The sequence below is a fragment of the Gymnogyps californianus genome, chromosome 4, assembly GCF_018139145.2.
Source record: "Gymnogyps californianus isolate 813 chromosome 4, ASM1813914v2, whole genome shotgun sequence".
Lineage (NCBI taxonomy): Eukaryota > Metazoa > Chordata > Aves > Accipitriformes > Cathartidae > Gymnogyps > Gymnogyps californianus.
This window is the reverse complement of record NC_059474.1, coordinates 82,312,951-82,336,787: the sequence shown is the minus strand read 5'-3', so window position 1 is coordinate 82,336,787 and position 23,837 is coordinate 82,312,951. Positions and strand designations below refer to the sequence as shown.

Genomic DNA, 23,837 nt, shown 5'->3' with positions numbered 1-23,837 from the left:
GTCCAAGCCTGGAAAACGCAGGACTTAGTCTCCATTTCGAGCCCCCGGAGCCCGGTTTCAGGTCCTGAAGGCACCCGACTCCATCGCTGTTTCTGAGCCCCCAAAACCCAGGACTGGGTCTCCGTTTCCAGCCCCCGAACTCGCCCGGTCAGCTTTTTTCCCAGGCCCACAAAGGCCGGACTTGGGCTCTGCTGCCAAGCCCGAAGACTTCCTAGTCTCCGGTTTTGAGCCCCTGCAGGAGCGTCCAAGTCCCCACAACGCAGGGCTGACTGAGTCTCCCTTTTTCAGCCCGGAAAACACGGACTTTGGGGGGTTTAGCCTGCGTGCCCGGGTCTGACCACGCGACTCGGTCCCCGAGCCCCCGACCCAGGCAGGCGAGCCTGCCTTTGAGCTGCGAAACCCCTCGGCTCCGGCTCCGCGCCCCCAAACCCCAGGAGCTCCTTTCCCTCCGCAGCCCCCGAGCTGCTGCTCCGCCTCACCAGCCCAGGCCCTGCTGCGGGAAAACCCCACGCCTGGGCCCGGCTCCGAGCCCCACACCACCCCCTCTGCCCGGGCTGAGCCCCAGGACAGGCCCGGAGCCGGGGGTCACCTCTCCCGACACCCACCGCTGCCCCGGGCTGCTCAGCCGCAAAACCGGCCCGAGGTTCGCAGCCCCCCGAGCACCCGGCCGAGCCCCCAGCCCCCCAGCCCCGCGTGTGAGGTCGGGACGGGCCCGGCAGCCCCGGCGGTGTCGGGCGGTGCTTGCGAACTGGACGGGGGGGGGGGGCCCGTGTGGCCGCGGGCGGCTCGGGCGAGGACGGCGGGGCGCCGGGCTCCGGCCCTCCGGGCTTTATTCCCCGGCGCCCCGAGCTCCACCGGCTCCGACGCGGGAGGAACACCGGCAGCGCGGCCGCTCCTCCTTGTCCCGTCCCACCGGCAACTGCCCCACCGGCGCCGCAGCCTTCTCGGGCTTCAGGCCAGAGCAGCCCCGCTCGCCCACACACCCCGGCCCGGACCCGCGCGCCCCTCCCCGTTCTCGGCCTTGGTCCCGCCCCGGCCTCGCCAGCCGATCCCCCCCCTCCTCACCTGGGGGCGGGCGGACACCGCCCCTCCGCCGCCCCGCGGCTCCCGGCGCGGGGCCGGGCCAGGTCCCCCCCGCCCGCGGGGCCGCCGCTGCCCCTCGGGGCCGCAGCCTCCGCCCGGGGACCCGGCCCGGCCCGGCGCCGCCCGCCCGCGGGGACTGAGGGAGAAGGCGGGAAGGGAAGATGGCGGCCGCCGGGGGTCAAAACTCCCGGCGCCCGCCCCGCGCAGGCGCTCTGGGCCCCGCCCCGCCCCGCCCGGGAGGGGGGAGGCTCCGCGTGGGCGGGCCCTGCCGGCGGGGCGTGGCGTGCGGCCGGGGCGGGGCGTCCCATCGGCCGCGGGGTCCCAGCGCCCGCCCGCCCCCTCGCCCCTCCCCCTGGCAGCACCGGGGACGCTGCGGGCGAACCCCGGCTACAGGTCGGGGGGGGGGGCACCGACCCGGCCACTCGCTCCGCCCCGCGCAGGTGGCCCGGGTGAGGGCGATAGCGGGAGACCCTCGGTGCGGAGGCAGCAGGGCCGGCACCCCCCACGCTCCATCCCCCGGGGGCTCACCGTGCACGGGAACGAGACCCAGCCGGGGGCGGGAGGAGACCCGGGGCTCGGTCCCCGTCCCCCCTTTGCTAAGCCCGGCTCACCGGCCGCCAGCCCGCCCGGGACTTCTGGGTCTCCCCGAGAAGGGAACGGGGTCCCCGAGGTCGGGCATCTCCTCGCTCGGGACTCCCCGCTCCAGAGCATCCCTGCCCGGGCTGCGCTCGGCGGGGGTCCCGCTCTCCCCAGCTCCTCTCGAGGGTGGGGGGGGAGGCCGGTTTCGGCCCTTCCAGCTCTCAGGCCGGCAGCCCCGGAGCTCGGACAGCACAAGGTCGGAGCAGGAGCGGGCTGGAGCCCCCAGGCCACCCGCAGTGTCCCTCCTCCCGTCACCCGTCCCACCGTGGTCCCGGTCCCGGTGCCCTTCCGTTCCCCCCGCTGGGGACCCCAGGGGACGCGGTCTTACGGGGACACCCGGGCTCAGCCTCCTTCTGCTTTTTTTCCCCATTTCCTCCACAAAGGAGGCTTCTGCAGATACTCACCCCTGCCTGTGCCTCTGCGTTCCTGCCTGTCTTTTTTAGACACTTTGATAACTTCTCTGGCTATGAAGCACAGGACAAATCTCGCAAACCCTCTGAAATATGCCTTAAAATCAAGCGACCAAACTTGTCATTTAAAGGGAAAAAAAAATACTGACAAAATGCCATTATAGCTTATTGACTGAGAGAGTAAAGTTGCCGTGATTCAAATGGAGCAATTAACTATGAATTAACTCCAGTTGACTCTCTAACGGGCCTGAGGATCATCTGTAGCAAGCCCAGAGGAAATCTTGTGTCCTTCAGCTAGCAATAAGCCTTGCAAATCATTATTCTTTCGAAAACTACCATAGATAACTGAGGATACCAGTAATATTTGGGCTTTTGCTTGTACTTCAGCCCCTAGGAGTCCAATACACTCTTCAAACACGTGCTGATGGGGTTAGGAGGGCTGGGCAGGATTTCCTGCCTGCTATGGTTTTGCCAGCCGGGATGGAGACACCCCAGCAAAGCCTGGAGCCGCGCACCCGGGCTGAGCACCAGCGTCCCCTTCCTTTGGCCGCTCACCTCCTCCTGAGGTCTCAGGGAGTTTTCGACCTCGGAGATACTTTGATTTCATGCAAACGATTTATTTCTAGCAAAAGCAAAGCAGAAGCCAGCAGATCCTCAGCCAGCGCCAGCGCTGTGCCCCACCTCTCCTGGCCAGCTTTGCCCTCGGCCGCTTCGAGCTGCCTCAAGCTTTGAGAGCTCGAGAGCTGCAGCCACAAAGAGCAGAGAGCAACAGAGCAGCGGAGGGGATCTGGAAGCCCCTGGGTTGCAGCAGGGTCAGGCCAGCAGCTCCCCCGTGATCCCCCATCCAACAGCGATGCCGATGCATCCACGTCCAACCGCGATGCCGATGCACCCCTCCACGAGCCCGCGACGGAGGACAGAGCCCACCTGCGATACTCCGGCACCCACGAGGACCCCAAGCACCCAGCCGTCCTGCCCCGCTCTGCTGCTCCCCGCACAGCCCGGGTGCCGGGGACGGTAGAAGAGGAGCCCGGCTACCGGCAGCCTTTCCCCAAACTGTGCCGAGGGACCGTGCCACCACCCTCCATGGTTGGGCACAGCAGGAGAGAGACACCATAAAGCGAAAGGCAGAGACTTGCCAGCATCACTGTATTTATTTTCCACTCCAAAGCAATCCACACCGATTGTACAGACACGCTCGCCAGGCAACCGCCCTGACGTTAAGGCATTTTTTAAGACATATAAAACATTTCCCCCAGCTGCCGCTGCTATCCCTGGGGCTGCCTGCGCCCACCGTCTCAGCGCAGCGTCACCAGCTCTTCGGCAGAAGTGGGGTGAATGGCGACGGTGTTGTCCAGGTCGGCCTTGGTGGCCCCCATTTTGATGGCCACGGCAAAGCCCTGCAGCATTTCGTCGCAGCCCAGCCCTTGCATGTGCAATCCCACCACCTTCGGGGAAGAAGCGAGAGGCTGGATGGGACCCAGCACCGGCGACATCCAGGCTGAACACTGGGCTTGGTGCCGGGGGAGCTGGATCCCAGCCTGAGACCCGGTCTGAGCAGGTCAGAGCCGACCACACGGGGACAAGAGGACGGCCAGCCGTGGTCCCGCCACCCCCCTGCAGCGCCCGGCTGTCCCCCTGGTCCCTCCACGCACCTTCTCCTCCTTGCCAGCGCACACCAGCTTCATGACGCACTTAACCTTCCTCTGGGTGACGGCGTGGTACAAGGGGGTGAAGGACGTGCTGTAGATCTTCACGTTCTCCCTCCCGTGCGCGGCCACGGCTTCGTCTGCAGCAGAAGACATGGCACGCATATCAAGGGGATGCACCGTATACACGAGGCATTTACAAAGAGGGAGTCAAAGCACGTTTTGCAAGGCTTGGACCCCTTGCCGGAGATCAGATCGTTTCCTCGAGCATCAAACCAGCAGCTCTGAGCCACAATGTCCCCGGCTTCTTTGCCCCCCCCCCCCCCGCACCCTGTCCATCCCCACCTTCGGTGAGGCCCACGGTGCCGATGGGCGGGTGGCTGAAGACGACGGTGGGGATGTCATGGTAGTCCAGCCGGGATTCCTGCTTGCCCTCGAAGAGCCTGTGGGCCAGCTTTCTGCTGGCCGCGATGGCCACTGCGGGGAGGGATGGGGAGCCTGAGCTACGGCGTGGCACCGAGGGGCTGTGGAGGGGAGGGGGGCACGGCCGCAGTACCTGGGGTGAGAAGGGGCTCTCCCGCAGACGTCCCCGATGGCATAGACCCCTCTCCTGGTGGTGTTCTGGTACTCGTCCACCACTACATGGCCCTTGGCGTCCACCTGCACGCCCTGCCATGGGAAATGGCAGCCGCCTCGGCACGTGCCCCGGGGATGGACGGGACAAGTGATGCCCACGGGGGACCCGTGTCGGTGCCGCCACGTTCCCAGCCGGGGGCATGGCATGGTGGGAAACACATCCTGTGGCAGGCTCTGGAGAACCATGGACCCCCGGAGATGCGTGGGACCACCGGAGACCTGTGGGACCCCAGAGAACCGTGGGCATCCTCGCACCAGCGCGGAAGGGACGTGCTGCCATCTCACCACTTGGTCCAGGCACAGCTCCTCGGTGTTGGGCTCCCGCCCCACGGCCCACAGCAGGCAGTCCACGTCCTGGATCACTCTCTCCGTCGGCTTGCGGCCGGGCACCGAGGAGGTCACCGTCACATCCAGCAGCCCGTGAGGGGACTTGGTGACCGTCTTGACCTACAGGGAACAACAGGAGCCGCGGGGGGAGAAGGTGCCGATGGCTTTGGCCTTGCAACAGGCGACGGCGGCCGCACCGCAGGACCAGGGATGCCGCCAAAGCCGTGGCTCAGCAAGCTGCCCCCGAAACGCCGGCTTTCCCTCGTCCCTGCCTCTCCAGGAGGGACGGGACAAGCCGCGGGGCTGCTCTGCACGCCCGTACCTGCGTGTGCTTCCAGACCTCCACCCCAGTGTTCTCCAGCTCCTGGGTGCAGTTTGAGCTGATCATGGAGTCGAAGGTCCTCAGGACCTGGGCAGGGACCCACCAGCCCCGTCAGATGAGGGTCCGCAGGCGAAGGCACCGCCTGGCAGCCCCCTCCGCCGGCATTTCCCTGCGCCCGTGCCCCCTCCAGGCCCAGAGAGGTTTGGGCACTTCTGGTTAATGACAAAGCTTTCCTCTGTTTGTTTTTCCTTTAATTTTTTTTGTTTTCTTTTCTTTTTTTTTCAAGTCGCGACGTGAAATAGAGCTCAAGGAAAATGGGTGCGGCGGCACGCACGACTGCAGAAATGCTGGGCGTGCGGGTCGGTGCTGCCGAGATCTTCCTGGCAGCACACCTACGCTCTTCTTCTCGCCCCATCTGCTCCCCCCCCCCCCAGCCCCTCCGTACACCCAACAGCCCAACGCCACCATTTCCTCTGCATCACCACTTCCACCTCCGGAGCCTGCGCCGACTCGGACCCTCCTTTACCAGCTCACGGGTGCTGACGACCCAGAAAACCCCGTCAGACTGGGATGCAGCTGCCGGGTGGGAAGCGCGGCAGGGGGACAGCCGGTGGCACTACCTTGTCGTGGCGGATCAGCAGGGATGACTTGGAGCCCAGCGTGGAAAAGGATCCCCGCGATTTCCACCGCGATGTAGCCAGCACCGACAATAACGCTGCGCCTGCGGAGAAAGCGACGATGCCGTCTGCAGGCGTGCCGAGCCGGCGGCGGTGGCTGGGGAGGTGGGGGGGGGGGGGTGAGCCCCTCTTTACCTGGGCAGCTCCTCCAGGTCGAAGAAGCCGTCGCTGGTTATCCCCAGGCTGGCACCTGCAAAGCAGAGCCCCTTTCGCACCCCCTCACCAGCCCTCCCTTCCCGCCTCCACCTCCCCAAAAACCCGCTTTGCTTTGGCAGACCTCTCTCCAGGCAGCCCGGGGTATTTCGTCAGGCTCACCGGGAATTTTGCTGTCGGGAGGGACGGCCGGGTGCCCACCCGTGGCTATAAGGATGTGAGGAGCCGTGTATTTTTCCCGTCCACTTCGATGGTAGGCTCGGATCGGCGGTGAACTTGCCGTAGCCCCGAATGACGTCGATGTGAGCCTTAGGGTAGTAACAAGTTATGTGATTAACAGCAGGAGGAGGTGCGAGAGCCAGCTAACGGAGCCAGGGCTTCCACAGTTAAGAGAAGAGGGCACCCGTTAAGGCTGGAAAAGGGGCCAAAAATCCAGCAGAGCCCGCTTCCCCCTCGGCTCGCAGGATAAACACGTCCTCACCTTCTTTATGTTATTCTCATAGATCTCATTCAGGCGCCTCACGTAAGCATCACGCTTCTCTTTAATTGTTCTGGAACAGAGCGGGGGCTTACTGTCACCGCGAGCGAATGAACCTACAGAGCTCAGCGAAAAACAATTCAATCCCTTCGGTTTGTGGCAACCACGCCACGAAATAGAATGGCCCCGAGTTACCCAGCAGGCAGGAGCCTTCCCCACCGACGCGAGGTTTCGGTGCCTGCCTTCCCTGCATCTGTTTTTTTCCGGAGTCTCTTCCCACGGCCGGTTTGCCGCCCTTCCTTTCCGAAATACAGGGGGAATCCCGGCCACGTAACCAGCTCAGCATCCATCCACGGGAAGCCTCAAAGCGGGCAGGGACCCCGACGGGGTGGACAAGGAGCCACGGGGCCGCGGCGCTGACCTGCGGCTGCTCCCCACGGGACACGCACCGGGAGACGCTCGTTTCCAACCGGCTCTTTCCATTCTTACCTCCAGTTGAACTTGACGCCGGACATTTCGAAGCCATAGTCGGCGTGATCGTGGATGAACTCCGCGTGGATTGCCGCGTTCCACATCACCTGCCCACACAAACCTCACGTCGGCTTGGGAAGAAGGGTTTGATTTTGGGAAAACCCTTGCCACGCTTCCCGATGCCTCACCCCTGCCTGGAGCGGCCCACGGGACACGGGTCTGAGCCCTTCGTGGCATCTCGATGGCTCAACACGCTCCGAGCCCCCGCTTCCTCCCTGTTTCTTCCTCCCCACGCCCCGTGCCAGCACCTCTCTGCAATTTGGCTGGCACCCACACCAGACCCAACCCACGGCCGAGGCACCGCCGGAGCCGGCGGCAAAACAGCCCTTACCTTCTTTGGCACGCACCCGACATTGACCTAGGGGGAGAATAAGAGCAAGTCTCAGCCTTAAGGTTTAGTTGTTCGAAGGCGACGCTCTGGAGAGCATCCCACGTCAGGCCGGTACCGAATCCCAGCTCCCTGCCCAGGGAAATAAAGGCAGGATTATGGGTTTCGGGCAAAAGAGGGCTGTAACTGCCTTCGGTGCCTCAAGGTCTTGTGGTTTGCCTGTTTTCATTCACTTCCTTGAAGGAGAATACGGAAGGTGCATGGTCTTCAATTTTTTTTTTTTTCCCCATTGATAATTTAAGAGAGATTTACTCGAGAAGGGTGTTTGCCATCCCTTCCCTGCGCTTCTGGTCCTAGTACAGCAACTCTTTGAGGGGAACGCACTTGAAGCATAAAACCAGAGCCCGTCCCTGCCTTGTCTGAGGAACAAGTTTCTTTTTTCTGCTTGTTACCGGCTCGCCCTGCCTCCTAGTTCTGCTTTGCTGCCTTTCGACCGTAACCGAGCGAGCAGTCGTGCCGCACAGACCCGGGACCCGTCGGCATCCCTTTATCAGCCCGAAAACAGCCAGAAAGAACCCAGGGGAAGAGGGGGAATCGAACCCATCTATGCCGAGCTGCGTGGAAGCGGGACACGGCAGCTCCTTGGGTAATTCTCCACAGCCGGGAGACTGCGACTCCTGCTCTCCGGCTTCCCGCATCGCTTCTCCGGTTGCCTCAGGACCGGGACCAGCCCCAGCAGGCAGGGGGGAAACCGGGACCCGTATGATTCGTGTCGTCCCCCTTCCCGCCCCGGGGGAACGTTATCTCCCCACCCGTGGGTGCTGCCGTGGGACTCACGCAGGTGCCGCCGAAGCGGCTGGGTTCCACCAAGGCGACGCGGGCCCCCAGCTCGGCTGCTCGGCGGGCTCCAGCCAGTCCCCCCGATCCGCCGCCCAGTACCAGCAACTCGTAAACGGCCGCCGCCATAGCTCCCGGCTCGGTAAGGCCCCGCCGCTTCGCTCCGCCCCGGAGCCGTCCTCCGTCCTTCCCCCCCCCCCCCCCCCCGCCGTATCCCCGCCCCAACCGAGCACAGCACCACGGGTTAAGGGGGCTGACAATGGTAATTTTATTGGTTCAGGTACAGCGAGGAGGATTGCAAGCATTTCCAGGACAAATATACAGAGGGGAGAGGGAAGAATAACAAAAGAAAAGAAAAACAAAACCGGAAAAAAAAAAAAAAAGGAAAAAAAAGGGGGGGGGGAAGGGCAGGATCAACACAGAACGGGAATCGAGCTAAAAAGGGAACGTTTTTATCCGTGTTATGACAACGTACTCCCAAGCAGGAATTGCTTCCTTTCTCCAGTTAAGCAGATCTGTCTTTCAATAAAATAAAAGAGTGGTAGGGGAAGAAGTTAGTGTGCATCTCCCTCGAAAATAAACTCTAATTCATGCCAGTTAAACACTAGAACTAAAAATTTACAAAGAAGCGTCAAAGGAGATGGAAGTGTTATTAGAGTTACCTTTTCCTCTCTGAACAGTCCAGAAGAAAAACAATGACTACAAATACAGCAGGCAAACTGACTGTTGGACTGATGGGTATAGGATATACATAGTGTTATAAGGAATTCAGTCTCAAGTTGTGCTAAACGCTCTTCGTCCTCTGTATGGCACATTTTGGTCCATGATGGGGATTTTAAGTTGAGACGAACCCTGATTTCTTACAGAAACGTGTAAATATTGTTGCTCTTTAAAATGCCAGGTGTACTTCCTTCTACAAAGGTTAGGAGAGGTTTATAGGAAGTAATCTGGGGTACGACGGGTAACATGAGGCTCTCCACGACGAGGTGCTGGGTCAAACTGGAGGCTGCAGGAAAGAAAAAGGGATCATTTTCCCTCCCCCACAAGGTACTTTCCAATGCCACAATAAATACTAGACTTGCTCTCCTTGCTTTACTCATCCCAGCTGCTTCCACATAAAACGTTCCCGGTCCTGAAACAAGCATCTGTGGGAGTTGAAACTCCTCAGCTGGTCGAAATACTGCTTACGGAGCGAACACCACCCAGCCGTCAGCACTTCAGCGGCCCATCGCTACTTTCACGTGAGCTCAGCTGAATGCAAAATTCAGGCTCTCTCACCCATCTTTACCAAGCCTAGCGCTACCAAAAATGAAAATAAATACATAAATCAATCAGTCTTTACTCTCTCCATCAAGCCTGGGCAATAGAGGGCTTAAGAAAATGCAGAAGCTCCAACTCTCCAGAGAGCCAGGAAGAGGAGATAACGCAGTACCCAAGAGAACTTTTAAGAGCTTAACTCACTACTTCTTTTTAGATATTCTTGCAGGTGGAGCACACAGCGTTAATTCCAGAGTGGTTTGAGCTGGATTTTCATGAAAGAACCCCTTTGGAAAGGATCAAGACATTCCTCACAATACAGAACGGTTAGGAGGAGAGAACAGCCCGAGCCAGGTTACTTACAAGGAATATTTTAAAGTGTCATCTAGTTCCATGATAGCAGCCTGGTTCCCACAACGATAGCAGTAATTGGGTGCACTGAATATGGTAACCACATTTCTGTCGTGGCACCAATTATAACCCTGCCAGAAAAAGAGAAGAAAAGAAAAAAAGAGGAAAAAAAAAAAAAAAAAAGGTCTCTGTTAAAACCTCAAACCTCAGCCCATCTGAAGTTCCTCCTAAGGCCTGAAACAATCCAAGGCATTTGTGAAACTGTAGACTTCTTGTAAGTATTTCCAACTGACTTCATTTTAAAAGAAGTACTCTATCGCAAGAACAAGCAGTAGTTACCTCGCAAAAACAGCTTCAAACCGCTCTACAGAGAGATCGGCCATTTGTCACTCGTGTGTTTATCCATTTTGTATACAAATTATGGATTGTACCACAAAGAAACCTCGAGACTTTTAGGTATGCCTTCAGCTTTCACCCACCACAAACGAGAATTTGCCTGCTGGATGCGAGCGACTTCTGACACACAGTACTACTTAAGGGATCTACTTGAACTAGATTTTAAAAATACATCTGCTCCATTGACCTACCTGGCATTTTTCCAGCAAGACGCACAAGAATAGCCCATCAACAGCCAAAATTACGGCTTAATCCCCATCACATCTGACTGCCGAGTATTACAGGACAGCCCCTTTAATGCAGCAGCAGTCTAAGTAGAGCAGGCAGCGTGTAAGGAGATTATTACTCCCACAAATGGAGTGTGACAGGGTCCGTTTGGCAGTTTACTCGGTGTGGGGGGGAAGGGCAGAACATCCCCTTATTTACATCGCGGATCAAAGCACATCATTTTATGTTGCTCGTTGTTTTCACAGGATTGAAGTCCCTCTTTGGTGTTTACCTGCTTAACATTTAGGTGTCAGCTTATTCAAACCCATCAGCAGAAGGTCTCCCAGAGGAGACAAGAATTGGCATCTATGTTTTGTTAGCCCCATCTAGCAGAGTGTTCGCCCTACCTCCATGACAAGTTGGTGAGCACGGGAGACCAGTGTGAGACCATTGGCATGGTTAAATGTTTCGGAAATATCTTGCCCAAATGTATAGCCAGCACCACGTGGAGATATACCCCAGCCGCCACGATCATCCGGATCAGACCATAACAGATCACACATAGGACCCTTGAAAAAGATTAAGTATTCTTCATTAGATCACTAGCAAGAGCGTTATAAAAAGCCACTTTTAAAATATATTTTATTTACAGTAAAAAGACTGCCAGCATGTCCTTCTCTGCACAAGGCACATGAGTTTATTTAACACACATAATATCGGCTAGTTACTTACCGTACCAGTCAGCATCCTTCCCAAAGAAATGAATACCTACACAGCTGACTGAGAAAGGAGTCCATGTAACCAGAAAACCGTTCCCACCTCCTCTTCCATGCACGCCGTTTACCATTTCACTTCAACCAGTCAGAGATACAAAGGCACGGAGAGCAGATCCACATTCTTACTCCTGACTCTCACAGTATAGTAAAACAGGCCACGTGAGAAGGTATGCACGTCCAAGGATACACAATGGGTTCACTGGTGCCAGCCAAGTTGCGATAAATTAAAAGAAAGGGAAATGACCCGTAGGAGGCTATGAACTAACTGTTCCAGAGACTGATGTTAAGCCTTCAGCAGCCCTCTGGCAGGGTATTAATCATTTAATTTCCTCTCCTAAACAGTCTATTGTTGGACTTGACATATTCAAAAATATCCTGGTGTACATCTTCTAACAGTCACAAACGAAGCTCAGCGGCTTTTCCTGCTGAGCTACTGAGGGGCAGTGAAGACGCTCTAGTATTTATCCAAGCCTGCTGCTGTTTCCTACCCACCAATCTGAACTCTGCGGTAGGGATCACACCGACTACATGTGGAGGTGCTCAGGACAGCCAGATTTCAGCACACAGATATGCAGCACAGGACCGGGAAAACCCCAGAGCAACAATATAATCATTACACCTAACTACAGGTAGACATCCCACCAGGTAGCCCCCTGATTTTGGGAGTAATTTACACAGCTTATTTCAGGTTTTTGGAAGGCTTGGGCAGACCTTGCTGCGTTGTTCTTGCTGTTACACCAAAGATGTTGCAGGACAAGCAGTTCATTTTAATCAGGGAACATTCAAGTCCATTTGTAAGCCCCAACCGCTCCAACACAGAGGAGCCATTTGCCACCCTGGGAGCTCAGAAGGTGGTTTCTTCAGTCCTGATCTCAGGCCCCCAGAAAGCGATGAACAGAAGAAAGGATTGGCTGGGGAGGAAGGATGGTGACACAACATGGCTTCACGTGGCTGTTGTCTGTTCAAAAGCAAGTCTGTGATGAGGCTGAAGGTACTAAACACCTTCCCCCCTGCCAAATACTATTCTTTGAGTCAGCGTGACAGTCAAAAAAATCCCGTGATTCTATGAAAAACAGCAGTGAAAACCCCATAGCTCTCCTTTTGTAGATTGCTGTAATCAAAGCATATTGACTTGTGTGCGTTTTGCCCCAATGTATGTTCACCCACTCTAGCTCTCAGAAAGGCAATAATCCGCTGAGTAACTGTGTGTCTCGCTGCTTAAATGGATTTCAAATGTGAGGCTACGTTTGCATTTGCCACCAACTGATATCTAAGTTTATGATGCATTTCCTTTCCCGTTACCTCATGTGGAACTTCCTGCAGGCGGTCCAGAGCCCTGATATGATCCAGTGTATCTATGGATGGAGAGAGGCCACCATGGAGACAGAATATCTGTTCCGGGGGGGGGGAAAAAAAAAAAAAAAAAAAAAAAAAGAGCAATCCGTTCAGTGCATATTGTTACGGGAAGACCGATCTCAGAAATAGCTGGTTTTAACTTTGTTATCATTCTTTTACAATTACAGCCGTCTCGCCCTCGCAGCAGAGAAACCAAATATAATTCCCACAGAAGGAAACAAAACTAAAAGGCCGCACCTTGCATACAGAGATCAGAGCAACAGCAAAGATACCATGCCTTCTGTTTCAAGAATATCTTGCCTCACGGCTGCAACTCAACTGGCATCTAACGTATCACGAGGGGATCCCCACTTGTTAGGCAGTCATTTAAAATGCACCATACACGCAACACCCTGCCATTCCTTCGGCAGCAGAATCAAAAGCCTTCCCAGACCATCAACTTGTATTAACACCTGACTAAATTCTTCCCCAAACCCACAATAAGTACAGGGGCTTTAAAAAAATTCGGATCACAAGTTAAGGGAGCTTGTTTGAGACTGTTCACGTAGCGGTCAGAGAATACAGTCTGCATAACTCTATGAAATGGTGCGTTTGCCTTATTCAAGGCTTACCTGGCCATCTACTAGAGCTGTAAGCGGAAGATAATCAAACAGATCTGTGAAATACTTCCAGACATTGGCATTGCCATACTTTCGCAGGCATTCGTCATAAAAGCCATACACTTGTGTAATTTGTCTGCTTTCGTGATTGCCCCTCAGTATTGTAATGCGTTCTGGGTAACGCACCTATGGACAAAGAAAATTATTCTTTAACACAGGAACTATACCATCAATGTGGAAAGAAATAGTAACAGAATATTTCAAACAGCAGGCAAGCATTCAGCTCTGCTACAGAACAGCACGTGTCCATTAACGCATTTCAATTTACCTCCATCTAGCTCAAGCCAACGGCACCTTCAATGAGAGGACCAATTCTTTCAAAACTCCCCGAAAGCGCGGCTTTGCCCAAGGCTGCTGTAGAAAAGCTGTCAAACCATACCTTCAACGCTACTAGAAGAGTCACCGTTTCCACCGAGTAATAGCCTCTGTCCACGTAGTCTCCCATGAACAGGTAATTTGTGTCTGGCGATTTTCCACCAATTCTAAAGAGTTCCATAAGGTCGTGGAATTGACCGTGGACATCCCCGCAGACGGTGACAGGGCAACGTACCTCTTGCACATTCGATTCTTTTGTAAGAATTTCTTTAGCCTAGCAAGAAAAAAAAAAAAACCCCAAAACATTTAGGAGAAAAAGGTAGGAAGCTCCTCCATAAGCAAGTGCGGATGTTATTCCACTGCATTCACACTGGAAACCCGGTTTCACTCCAGTAGCTCAAGCTGACCACCGGAAAAACAGTTTGTTGGGTAAGCAAAGACAAAGGGCATTTTACAAATCCCTGTGCACAAAGAGAACAAGGTCTGCTCCTGTGAGGCCAGGTCATTAAAATCTTATTGTACCACAAGCACTGACAAACAAATTCGAAGAAGTAACTAAACAAGTTAATTCCCAGCCTCCCCTAAAATGAGGCAGTGTGAACTTCAAGACTTGCACTGGATACACGACTTCCATCAGCGCTGGGGTTCACCCATGAATCCTGTGCTTCTCCCAAACATTTCTCAAGTGCAGACAAGATGAAGCACTATTCCCACAAGCTTCATTAGCATCATGGGCAGATGTTATCTTCTTAAGCACAACTGATTTCTTTTAACATACAGATTTTGACAGACTTCTCCATCTACATGTTCAACACATCTCGGGTCTGTTCATCTCAGCTATGTGAACTACGGCAGCACTCAGCACTCTAATCTGACTGCCAAAGTCAAGTGCTATTCAGTTTTCACGATACCTAGAAGGTTTTACCTTCTAGGTAAGAACCACAGCTGTCCCCTCAGTCTTGCAGGCCATCTCACGCCCTGTCAGCAAGAGTTCAGTGCGAAACTCGTATGAACGGAGACTAGTCAAATACTCTTGCTGTCTGCTGTAAGGGTAGAAACACCACAGGAGATAGTGCACACCACCCAAGCAACTATTACGGGTTTCTGAACAACTTGATTTGCAAAAGCACGCATAAAGCTAGATATTATTTGATACTTACACTAGTAGGAAAACTATGACCTCCTAGACTTCTGATAGAAGTCATCTGACTTGCAACAATGCTCTTACAGACAGACTCCTTCCTGCTACATTTTAGCCTGACTACCATCTCAGTTGCTCAATGGATTGCTCTGAATCCCATGCAGCCATGTGGAGCCATTCGCATTGCCACCTTCGCTGGCAAGGCAGCAGCAGGCTGGAACAACTCTTCTGCCAGCACTGACAGCTACTCCTCACTTGCCTTCCTCCTCTGGGATCCCTCAGGCTTCCCCCCCTGTCACCGCACGCCCATAAACCTCAAGTGCTCTCCCCAGACCAGGATTTCGCAGCAGCAGCTCCGTGCCATGGAAACGGCACTATGAACAGCGTGTTCGTTCCATAACGACAAAGCCAGCTCATCGTGTGATCGCTGAGAAGAGCTGACGTTAAGAAAGGCTGCACATGACAAAGCGGCTCATCAGGCAGAAATGCTGGGCAACCACTACGGCACCAGACGAGCTGAGCTGTGTTACTCTGCCAAACAATAACCAACGCGAGCACCAGCGCCGGGGCTTGACGGGGCTGCCCCAGCTCTCTGGATGTACCGCGCTTTCAGATTGCATTGCGGTGAGTACGAGATGACTGGAGCCCTATGTCAGGAAAGGGAACCTTCTTTGCACATTCCCAGAACACGTAGGAACTAACAAATCCATCTCCCTCGCAGACGGGCAGATTTCTTCTTCTTGCTTAAGCTACCGAGGAAAACAACTATTCCTAAGCTTCACTTCACCAACCTGGCACAGAACATCACTGCACATGCAAGAGGCACTTCTGTCGCCCAGGGCACTTTTTGCCTGCCAGATTTCCAATCCTCTTCCAAGCACAACAGTTTAACAACTTCTAAAGGCAGGTCACATACAACTGGAAAAGCAAAGTCAGAGGCAATTTAAACATACGGAGCCACAAACAGCTTCCCTGGACATACCCAGCTGGCAACGAAATGACCACAGATGGAGGAATGGCATCCCTGGATTTAGTCATCTCTTCCTCTACACCAAGCAGTTCCTCTGCTAATTACAGCCATGTAATGCAGCCTATCTGCATTACCTTATTATCGTTATCAAATATTACGTTTGTTTTGCTGCCTCCAGCTCACCAACCGATGCAGATCAGCGCTCCAGGCACATCTGAGGCACACAGAACACCCACAGAAAGGCTCCGTCCAATTTGGATAAAAGGGATGAAAGATGACCAGCGCTGAACAGTCAGCAGCAGGCGATGATCTGGCTACTCATCGCCAAGTCCCTTAGCTCAGGATGATGTAATTCTCACCTGCTGCTACCAGGAAGAAGCTGCTGACCAAGGACACCCTCAGTGGGCTCCCCGAGGACGCCTGTGTTCACATTCAAACGTTAGTTGCCTTGCCCCTTTTAGAGAAAGCTCATATTCGGAAAGAATAACTAAAAGCCAAGCAGTCAAGGGCTTGGACAGCATCCAGCGTGCCCCTTGCACGGTACGTAACCCGAGGGATGTGACCCTGATCCTCAAAGACACATCCTGCACACGGACTCAACGACGTGGGGTCTACCTTGCAGTTCTAAACTGACTGGACACTGCTGAACGTGTTGCGTCTTTCAGTGCAACAGCAGCACTCAAATTCTGTTCAAGTATCTTTAAAAGCACCTATAGCGCTTTTTGAGAGCTTCTACCCTCTGTGAGAGATAAATACAAAACACAGCCACAAAACAGCTGCTCAGTGGGTTCCGACTGTTGCACAAAGCAACAGACGGGGTTTCGCTGTAAGCTGGAGCTAACTTAACCACAAAAGGCGTGAGGTATTTTCTGCCTTTTCGTATCACGCATACCGCTCCCTTCCCAGATGCGTAAAAAGAAATACACTTACTTTGAGCCTCTGGGGAAAAGATGCAGGACACTGTACAGACACCATACGTACTTACCGGTGTCTCAATCACATCATTGCTCTCCACCTCTCTGATCTGCCCAGAAAACCCATGCACCCACCCTGAGAACGTGTACAGGTAAAGCAGCACAGGCAACAGAGAAGAGCTCCTTTGCGCAGCAATAGGGCAAACATACTCATGTTAAATGCATCCTAGGAAGGTGGGCCAGCCCGAGTCCTGAAATTTTGGTACTAGAAGAATCTAGAAGTTTCCCCTCAGGAGAGAGGAGGAGCTAGCAGCTGAAGAGCAGCAGCTTAAGCTGCCTACCAGCTGTTACTGTGCAGCCTATTTTAGCTTGCTACGTAGACAAACACACATGCACGTGAATAGATTAAGTCTGTCGTTTTAGTGCTGCAGAGCTGGTTCAAATCAGGCTTGGGAGCTGAGCTCGGCTGGCTACAGAAGTCTGCCCTCACGTGACTTTCTAATGCAGAACAAGACCTTTAAAATCTTAAGCATCATCAAAAACACCCCAGAAAAGCAGCAACTAACCAGTGCACTCTGCTTGCATATTTCACCGTGCAGAGCTAATGCTGAAGTCAAATGACTTAAAATAACAAAAGCACCATTACAAAACAAGGATAAAAAACTCTGATGCAAGTAAGCTGCTCTGCATTATCATCATTTACTTACTTAAGAAGGCTGTCAAATAACTATAAGTTAAACTCATATTCTAGCTACCTTTGTTTTAGAGAACGGTGACTAATGTTATCAGCCTCCTAAGCATGTGTCCCAATTGTTTTGGATGAAAACTGTATCCAGGTTAGAATAAAAAGCAGCAGCTTTGAGGTATTTTTATTAAATAAACCTCCATTAAGCACAAGAGTTACCATATCTGTGCTCAGAATTACTTTGAAGAGTAGACTATTTGTCGGCTGTGAGCCTGCCCATCATCTCAACTCTCCTCTCCTTCCCAGTCTTAGATTCTGTAGATCACCTTTGTGGACTGGAACGCAAGCTTGTCTGCTGTCCAGTCCTCAATCCGCGTGGAGGGAGGTTGGAGAATGCACATCCCAATAATTTACTGTGTTGTCCTTGCAGGAGGAAACTGAGTAGCCTCAGGGCTTGAACACAACCCATTAATGCGCTGCTCCGAAACCTGAGATGCTACACTGGCTTTGAGAGGACCGTGTCGGGATCACCAGGAGACTAATCCCTCTGTGAGAGACTTAACAATCAAATCCACATCAACTATTACGCTGTTCAGATTCATCTACGATAATTGCGTAGGCCGATTCTGTGGGTGAGGGGATTACGATCCAACCAGGAGGCAGATTTTAAGCATTGTGCTTTCTCTACAGAAAACCAAACACCCCAAGCACCTGCTTTGCGTACAGGATCCTTTGAGAGCACAGAAACTCAGCTCCTTCTGGAAGATTCATTTACTGCACCACGGGCTCAGTTTGACCCATAGAGGCTCTTACTGCGGGAATCAGAGAAGCCAGCCACGGAGTTTCTGATCAAAATTCAACTGAACCATCATTCCATCAGCTGTGACAGACCAAACTACTGTGTCAACAAGTGTGCTGAGGATATTAAAATCTCAAGGAGCTTGGCCTGAACAAGAACCAGCTAGATTCTCCCCAAATGAGATGGAAGCCGGAGGGATGGAGCTGTCCTGCCCTTCGGCAACAAGGCAGCAGGGGACACCCTGGAGCCTCCAGAGTGACAGGGACTGTCAAGGTGCACACGTGCTCCTAGAAGTACCTGGGCCAGCATACCTCAGGATGAGTGTCACCGCTGGAGAGATGAAATATTCCTGGCCATGACTCAACACTTGGAATTTCATGGTTTGAACAGCGTCCAGGATGCTACTTGGCTCCATCACTCAGACTAATTTCACCAATTAGTGCAGAAGAGCTTGCTAACTCATTCTCCTGAAATTATTCTTAGGTGAAAAGATCTCGGAGGGCAGAAGCATCATAGGTACGTGCCAGTAAGAGCTATACTCCCTACAGCACCAACTAGCTCCTGCTGCTTGGTTTGAAGAATCAGTTTACAATTACCATTCAATAACCGTACAAGAAACGCAAGCCTTCATTAGCGATTAGAATCCTTCTCCTCCCACCACTTCACAACACAAAGCCCTCAAGCTGCTCACAGCAACGAGACTGTAACCCTTCTTACACATCCAAAGAAAAAGGACAGAAAAAAGAAACTACAAAGAGAGAGACGGTTATGGATGGTTGCTTGCCTGTGTTTAATTTAAGAGACAGCCTTTTACTTGCCTTCTTTCAGATCCCATTTTATTACCTTGGTGAAAAACCCTTTTCCCTGGGATAAGTCGGATGGCTCTCAACTCCCTCACCTGCACCAGAATTCTTTTGCTGACCTGACTTGAACTTTGAAACAGAAGTATTCAGAGATTTCCGTGTCCAAACTGGGGAGCGCTTCCTATTAAATGAATCCAACTTCTCAGCCTTTTAGCCTGACTTTAGCTGTCCAAAACACAGGTTACAACCTGTGCAAGTTCAAAGGCAGTTAGATACAGCCAGCACTACCCTGCTGTCAGTACCCAAGTTAACAATTTCAAAGCTAGCACCAGCACAGAAAGCTGCCACGGCACCTCCGATGAAGTGCAGACAGAATCCAAGGCAGAACTCTATAGATTTTCACTGCCTATTTAATGAGAGTGGAAAAAGGTTTTAACAACCTTCTGCCACAAAGAGAGTCTAAGACCATGATGTTAAGAGAAGTAGTGTGAGATGCAAGACATCCGACACTCATTTCCCCAACATGCTGGAACATTTCTCGTGTCTACAAGCTCCAGCAGTGTTCATAATTGTTTGTCCTTCTATTATCATTTAAATGTCAGCATGATTTTAGCTAGATTTCATTTTAAAGACCAGCAGAACGGGAAACAAGTGTTTTCATGTTGTCTTGAGATGACATCTTGATTAACTGCATGAAGAATACAAGATTGATTAGCTGCCAAAATTATGTCATAACTGGGCAGGTGAAGACAGAATGTGATTTTTACAGGTGCACATTTCAAGAACTTTCAGAGCGCAGAATAATTTGGCGTACCCTCATCAACCCTAGCTATGTCCAATCTTTCCCTCATTACTGTCCATTACGCCAGCAATTAAAACCAAGAATGACCCACACAGGCAAGTCTGGAATTTGTTTCTTTGGGGTCCGTCCGTCCCCCCCCCGCCATTTTGATTTAAACCTTTTTTTTTTTTTTAACTACCGAACTCTTCCACAAATTTAAACCTGAGCCAAGACGTACTATTGTGCTTGGCCTCTTAGAAATCAGTCACACAAAAGGGAGTGCTAAGAAGCGAGACAAGGTTGGTGAGGGTTTCTCCAAGTATTATCTCAAGGAAACAAACTAAACCAGCTTTCTGGCAGGGCTGCTTCACACCAAAAGCAAGCCTGCACACCCACAAGTTTTTGGAAGCTCCTTTCCCCTACCAGCTGGGTGCTACAACCACTCCCCAAAAACTTAAGAATAAGCCAAGTAAGAGCATCGCAGAGTATTTACTTCATACTCAAAAGTCGTTTCGATCAGTTACCAGCACCCTTGAAGAACGAGGTGCTGTGATAGATGACATTCGTGTCACGCCGTGCACCACAGGTTCAGGGTTCCTACCTGTCACCCGGATGACAAACACCCTCTCCACCTCCAGCTGCAACGCGGGGCGCTGAGCTGCCACTCTCCCTATTTACCGTGCCAGCCCCGACGTACAGCCACAATCTGCTGGCATCGTCCTCCAGCTTCTCAAAACACAGCAGCCACAGCTCCTTAATTAACAACGCAGCCGGAAAAGAAGGGAAATGGTTTTCTGTAACAGCTTGCTGGTTAGAACAGCAGTTCCCAACCAGCAACGCTTGGAGCAGGGCACAGATCACACTAATAAATTCTTTCAGGCTTATTAGCTGGGCCTCACGCAGGAGACAGCACAGCCACAAGAAGCTCTTACTCACTCTTCAAGATATATCTACTCTTCAAGCCACTGCTGTCGCTCCCTGCTGCAGCACCAGCCCTTCTCACCACGCTCCCTCGGAAGTGATGGAGCTCTGGAGAGAGAGTCATAAAACAAATGGACAGACCCAGCATGGGACAAAGAAAGGGAAAGGGGAAAAGAAAACAGAGGCTCAGTGGGGGCTAGCTAGATGTCAGGACCACTGGTGAAAGCATTTCCCAGGAAGCCAGAGCCTGGAGTCCTGCATAGCGTCTGCCTGCGGCATTCACATAAACAGCTCCTACCTTTCCGATGAGCACCCCTGGCACGTTACGAGGTTGCAGCGCAGACCCTCTCTGCTGTTCAGATCTTATCTCTGCGGTAGTCTACCGAGGATCCGATAGAAGGGAATAGCTGCGTCTTCTGAAGTTGGCACTGAGATGTTTAGTCACTGGCCAAAATGTGTTGCCGTGAACAGGCATCAGAAAACACCTTCCACTTCCGAGAGAACTGAGCAAGACACGCAGCTAATAACGCGACAACGCCAAGTTCACCATCAGCAATACGACGCTGAAGGGAACGCCGAACTAACTACTCTGCACTCTGCGCCTGATCTTTATCAGTCTGACCAGAAAAGGAAGCTGAGAGCTTCTCTGGACCACCTGACACGCAGCAATGGTCTCTGCTGGTCGCCGAGACAAGAAGCAAATATAAAGAATAATCTTTGTTACTACATTTGTTACCACCTGCCTTCTTTAACTGTCACATCTTGCCAAGTCCAAAGAAAACGCTAACTTAGCCACAGATTGCAGTATTGAGGGAATGTTCACACAGAGGTATTCAACTTCTCAGATAAAATCCAACACAAGTCTGAAGATTGGTCTCCTCATGGAAGGGGGGGGAAAAAAAAAAAGGCTCTTGACACTCTATGCCAAACAAGTCCAAATAGGACTTTGCCAAAGGACTGTCCAAACCACAGTCCGAAATAGCAGACTGTTTATCCAACCATTTCTTGTTCTATTTTAGTCTCCCTCAGCAGCTTGTAAGCCTCTGTTTAGCTCAGCTCTACAGCTCATCTCTTATGCCCCTCTGCTTTCCTAGATTACACACTGGATGTCAGGAGGTTTCTTCGTTGATTTAGGGTTGACTTTTTAGAATGTGGCTACTACACACCATGAGACGCAAGGGAGGCGCGCAGCGTGAGGCCCCTGACAGGCAGAACACCTCTCTCCCTGCACACGCCACCCCCGAGCCTCCCCCGCAACCCAGGTGAACCCAAAGCCAAAAGGTAAAAACCACGCTACTGAGGGCAGCCATGTGTGGGGAAAAAAAAAGCCTATAACCGTTTTGTTTTAGACGCCAGAAACACACTGCCACCATACACAAGAGGACTCCCCATCTCGGAGACAGGGCAGGCAGCGCCACGGCCTCGCAGCGAGCAAAGCGAGGAGAGGCAAACCCGTTTCCCCGCCACAGTACCCCACGCACTCCCACTGCCATTTTTCGGTAGGCTTCGCCCGACGCTCCCCAGCAGCGGGGCTGAGGGACCGCCAGCCCCGACCCCGAGTCAAACCAACCCACCCCGGCTTTCCAGCGCTGCCGGGCGGGGAGTCACCTGCTACCAGCACCGGGCTCTAGAGACGAGGTGAAGCCGGGCCCAGCCCGGGCTCCGCGCTCACCTTCTCGCAGAGGCTGCGGACCTGGCTCTCGCTCAGCTGCCGGCACTCGTTCAGCTGCTCGATCCACTGGTCCAGCTCCTTGGCGAAACCTTTCTCCTCCATGATGGCGGCGGCGCTGCCCGCCGCTTAAGGGCCGGGCAGGGCCCCGCCGCTCTCGGGGCCCGCGAGGCCCGGGCCGGTTTAACGGCGGCGGCGCAACAACCGGGAACGCGAGGCCTGCTCCGCTCCGCGTAATGGCGGCGCCGCCCCCCACCCTCCCCCCCCAAACCCCGTCCTCCCCGGCTCCCGGTCCTGCGCACTTCCGGCCACACCCACCCCGCGTGGCCCGCGCGCAACTTCCGCGCCGCCGCGGCGCACGCGCGAGCCACGCCTCCCTCCCCCCCAGCGCCCCGCCCCTCGCCGTAACGGTCACGCCCTCTTGTGAGGTGACCGCCGCCGTCGCGGCAGCCGAGTCGCGGTGGTGCTCCCGGTGCCGGTCCTTCCTTCATTCCCCCCCCGGAACCTCCCCCAGCGGTGGCGGATTTCCGACCCCCGCGGTGGGTTGGGGTGAAGCGGGGTACGAGGGAGGCGAAGCGGAGGCCGGGCCCCGTCCCCGTCGGGTGGCGGCAGGGGTCTAACGGGGAGCGGGCCGGACCGCGGGCCGCCCCCCACCCTGTCGCCGCGCTCGGGGTTTTAACGTGATGAGGCCGGGCGTGCAGCCAGCCCCGGTAGGCCTGCCTTGTGGCCAGAGCCCGGCTCCCGACGGCGTGGGGGCCCGATGTCGTTACGGGTCTGCCGGGGACAGGCTCCGGGAGAGGCCGGAGGCACCCGGCAGAGACAGGCCCGGAGATGTGCCAGGGGAAAAGGTGAAGTCGTTGTCACACTGACCCGGTCTCACTGTGTATCCTTTCTACGCTCCCTGTGACTCGGGAGGCTGTTGGATTTACGTGCACGCGTATTTATGGTAACAGGGCGTCTCGGTGCTGCTGTTTGACCGGAGACGGTCGCTCTGTTCCACCCAAAGTGACCGAAACGCTTTACGGTACAAACGGAAATAAATCACGGAAAGCGGGTGCAACTTCCACCCTGTAAGAGGCCAACGCAAAGCATGTGCGTGATTGTCAAGTCCCATGGAAATCCTCAAACAGGGCACTTCCACGCTGCCAGCGTGGTTGTGGTCTCCTGCACAGGCGCCTCCTGCTCCGAGAAGGAAAACTTAAGGAGGTGGAGGGAGGCACCCATTGGGTTGAAGCAGGGTGGGACAGCTTCCACCCTTTGCTGCCCATATCAAATTCAGGTTTTTATCTGAGGCCGGGCCTTTCAACGATTGCCGATTTGCACGAGGGCGCTGATCTGACTTTAAAGTCGTGGCAGCGTTTCGGGGGAATTTTTCTTCGGGTTTTTTTCCTTCTGCTGGGAGTTTTTAAGCTGGCTGCTGCCACCGCCGTGGTGCCAGACGTGGCAGGGATCGGCAGAAGGCTGTGCCTCCTCCAAGGTTGCAGCCGGCCCTGATGACCGCTGCTGCACGACTGGGTTAAGGGAGAGCTTGCTGCGAGGTAGGCTACCCAGCTGGACATGCTCCGTCCATTTTATACAAGGGCGATCGGAAATGGAGCGCGCGTACCGTGACGTACCAAATGTAGCATGGTATTAATTAACATAAATGTTAACAATCCAAATTAACATATTTGCTTAGAGTCTGGTACGCGATTCGTCTCACGGTCAGCCCTAAATTGCGACTGACCTGCGAACGTTTCTATCTACTGCAGCATACGCAGCTCTTCG

At 53.9% G+C, this 23,837-nt stretch overlaps 3 protein-coding genes across 3 annotated transcripts in view; 1 reads left to right on the top strand and 2 right to left on the bottom strand.

Moving 5' to 3' along the window:
• LOC127016095 (RNA-binding protein with multiple splicing-like) overlaps positions 1 to 337 on the top strand; it is an 11,110-nt gene extending 10,773 nt beyond the window's left edge. Inside the window, 1 exon segment of the mRNA XM_050896421.1 lies at positions 239 to 337. Within this exon segment, the coding sequence (XP_050752378.1) occupies positions 239 to 337 (99 nt within the window).
• A 2,938-nt stretch (positions 338 to 3,275) lies between these two features.
• On the bottom strand, positions 3,276 to 8,199 carry GSR (glutathione-disulfide reductase). Its single transcript, XM_050895942.1, is given in 17 exon segments — positions 3,276 to 3,580; positions 3,788 to 3,921; positions 4,127 to 4,258; positions 4,338 to 4,350; positions 4,352 to 4,450; positions 4,703 to 4,864; positions 5,067 to 5,153; positions 5,687 to 5,731; positions 5,733 to 5,787; positions 5,879 to 5,933; positions 6,059 to 6,133; positions 6,136 to 6,156; positions 6,159 to 6,204; positions 6,378 to 6,447; positions 6,864 to 6,952; positions 7,237 to 7,263; positions 8,071 to 8,199. Coding segments are annotated over 17 exon segments (1,389 nt in total). The 3' UTR covers positions 3,276 to 3,430.
• A 272-nt stretch (positions 8,200 to 8,471) lies between these two features.
• On the bottom strand, positions 8,472 to 22,248 carry PPP2CB (protein phosphatase 2 catalytic subunit beta). The gene is made up of 7 exons (XM_050895571.1): positions 22,074 to 22,248; positions 13,452 to 13,661; positions 13,025 to 13,198; positions 12,360 to 12,449; positions 10,689 to 10,850; positions 9,691 to 9,809; positions 8,472 to 9,076 (listed from the first exon to the last, which is right to left on the bottom strand). Exons 1-7 carry the CDS (start codon positions 22,173 to 22,175, stop codon positions 9,004 to 9,006), a joined length of 930 nt encoding a protein of 309 aa, XP_050751528.1. The 5' UTR covers positions 22,176 to 22,248; the 3' UTR covers positions 8,472 to 9,003.
• Positions 22,249 to 23,837: the final 1,589 nt, after the last annotated feature.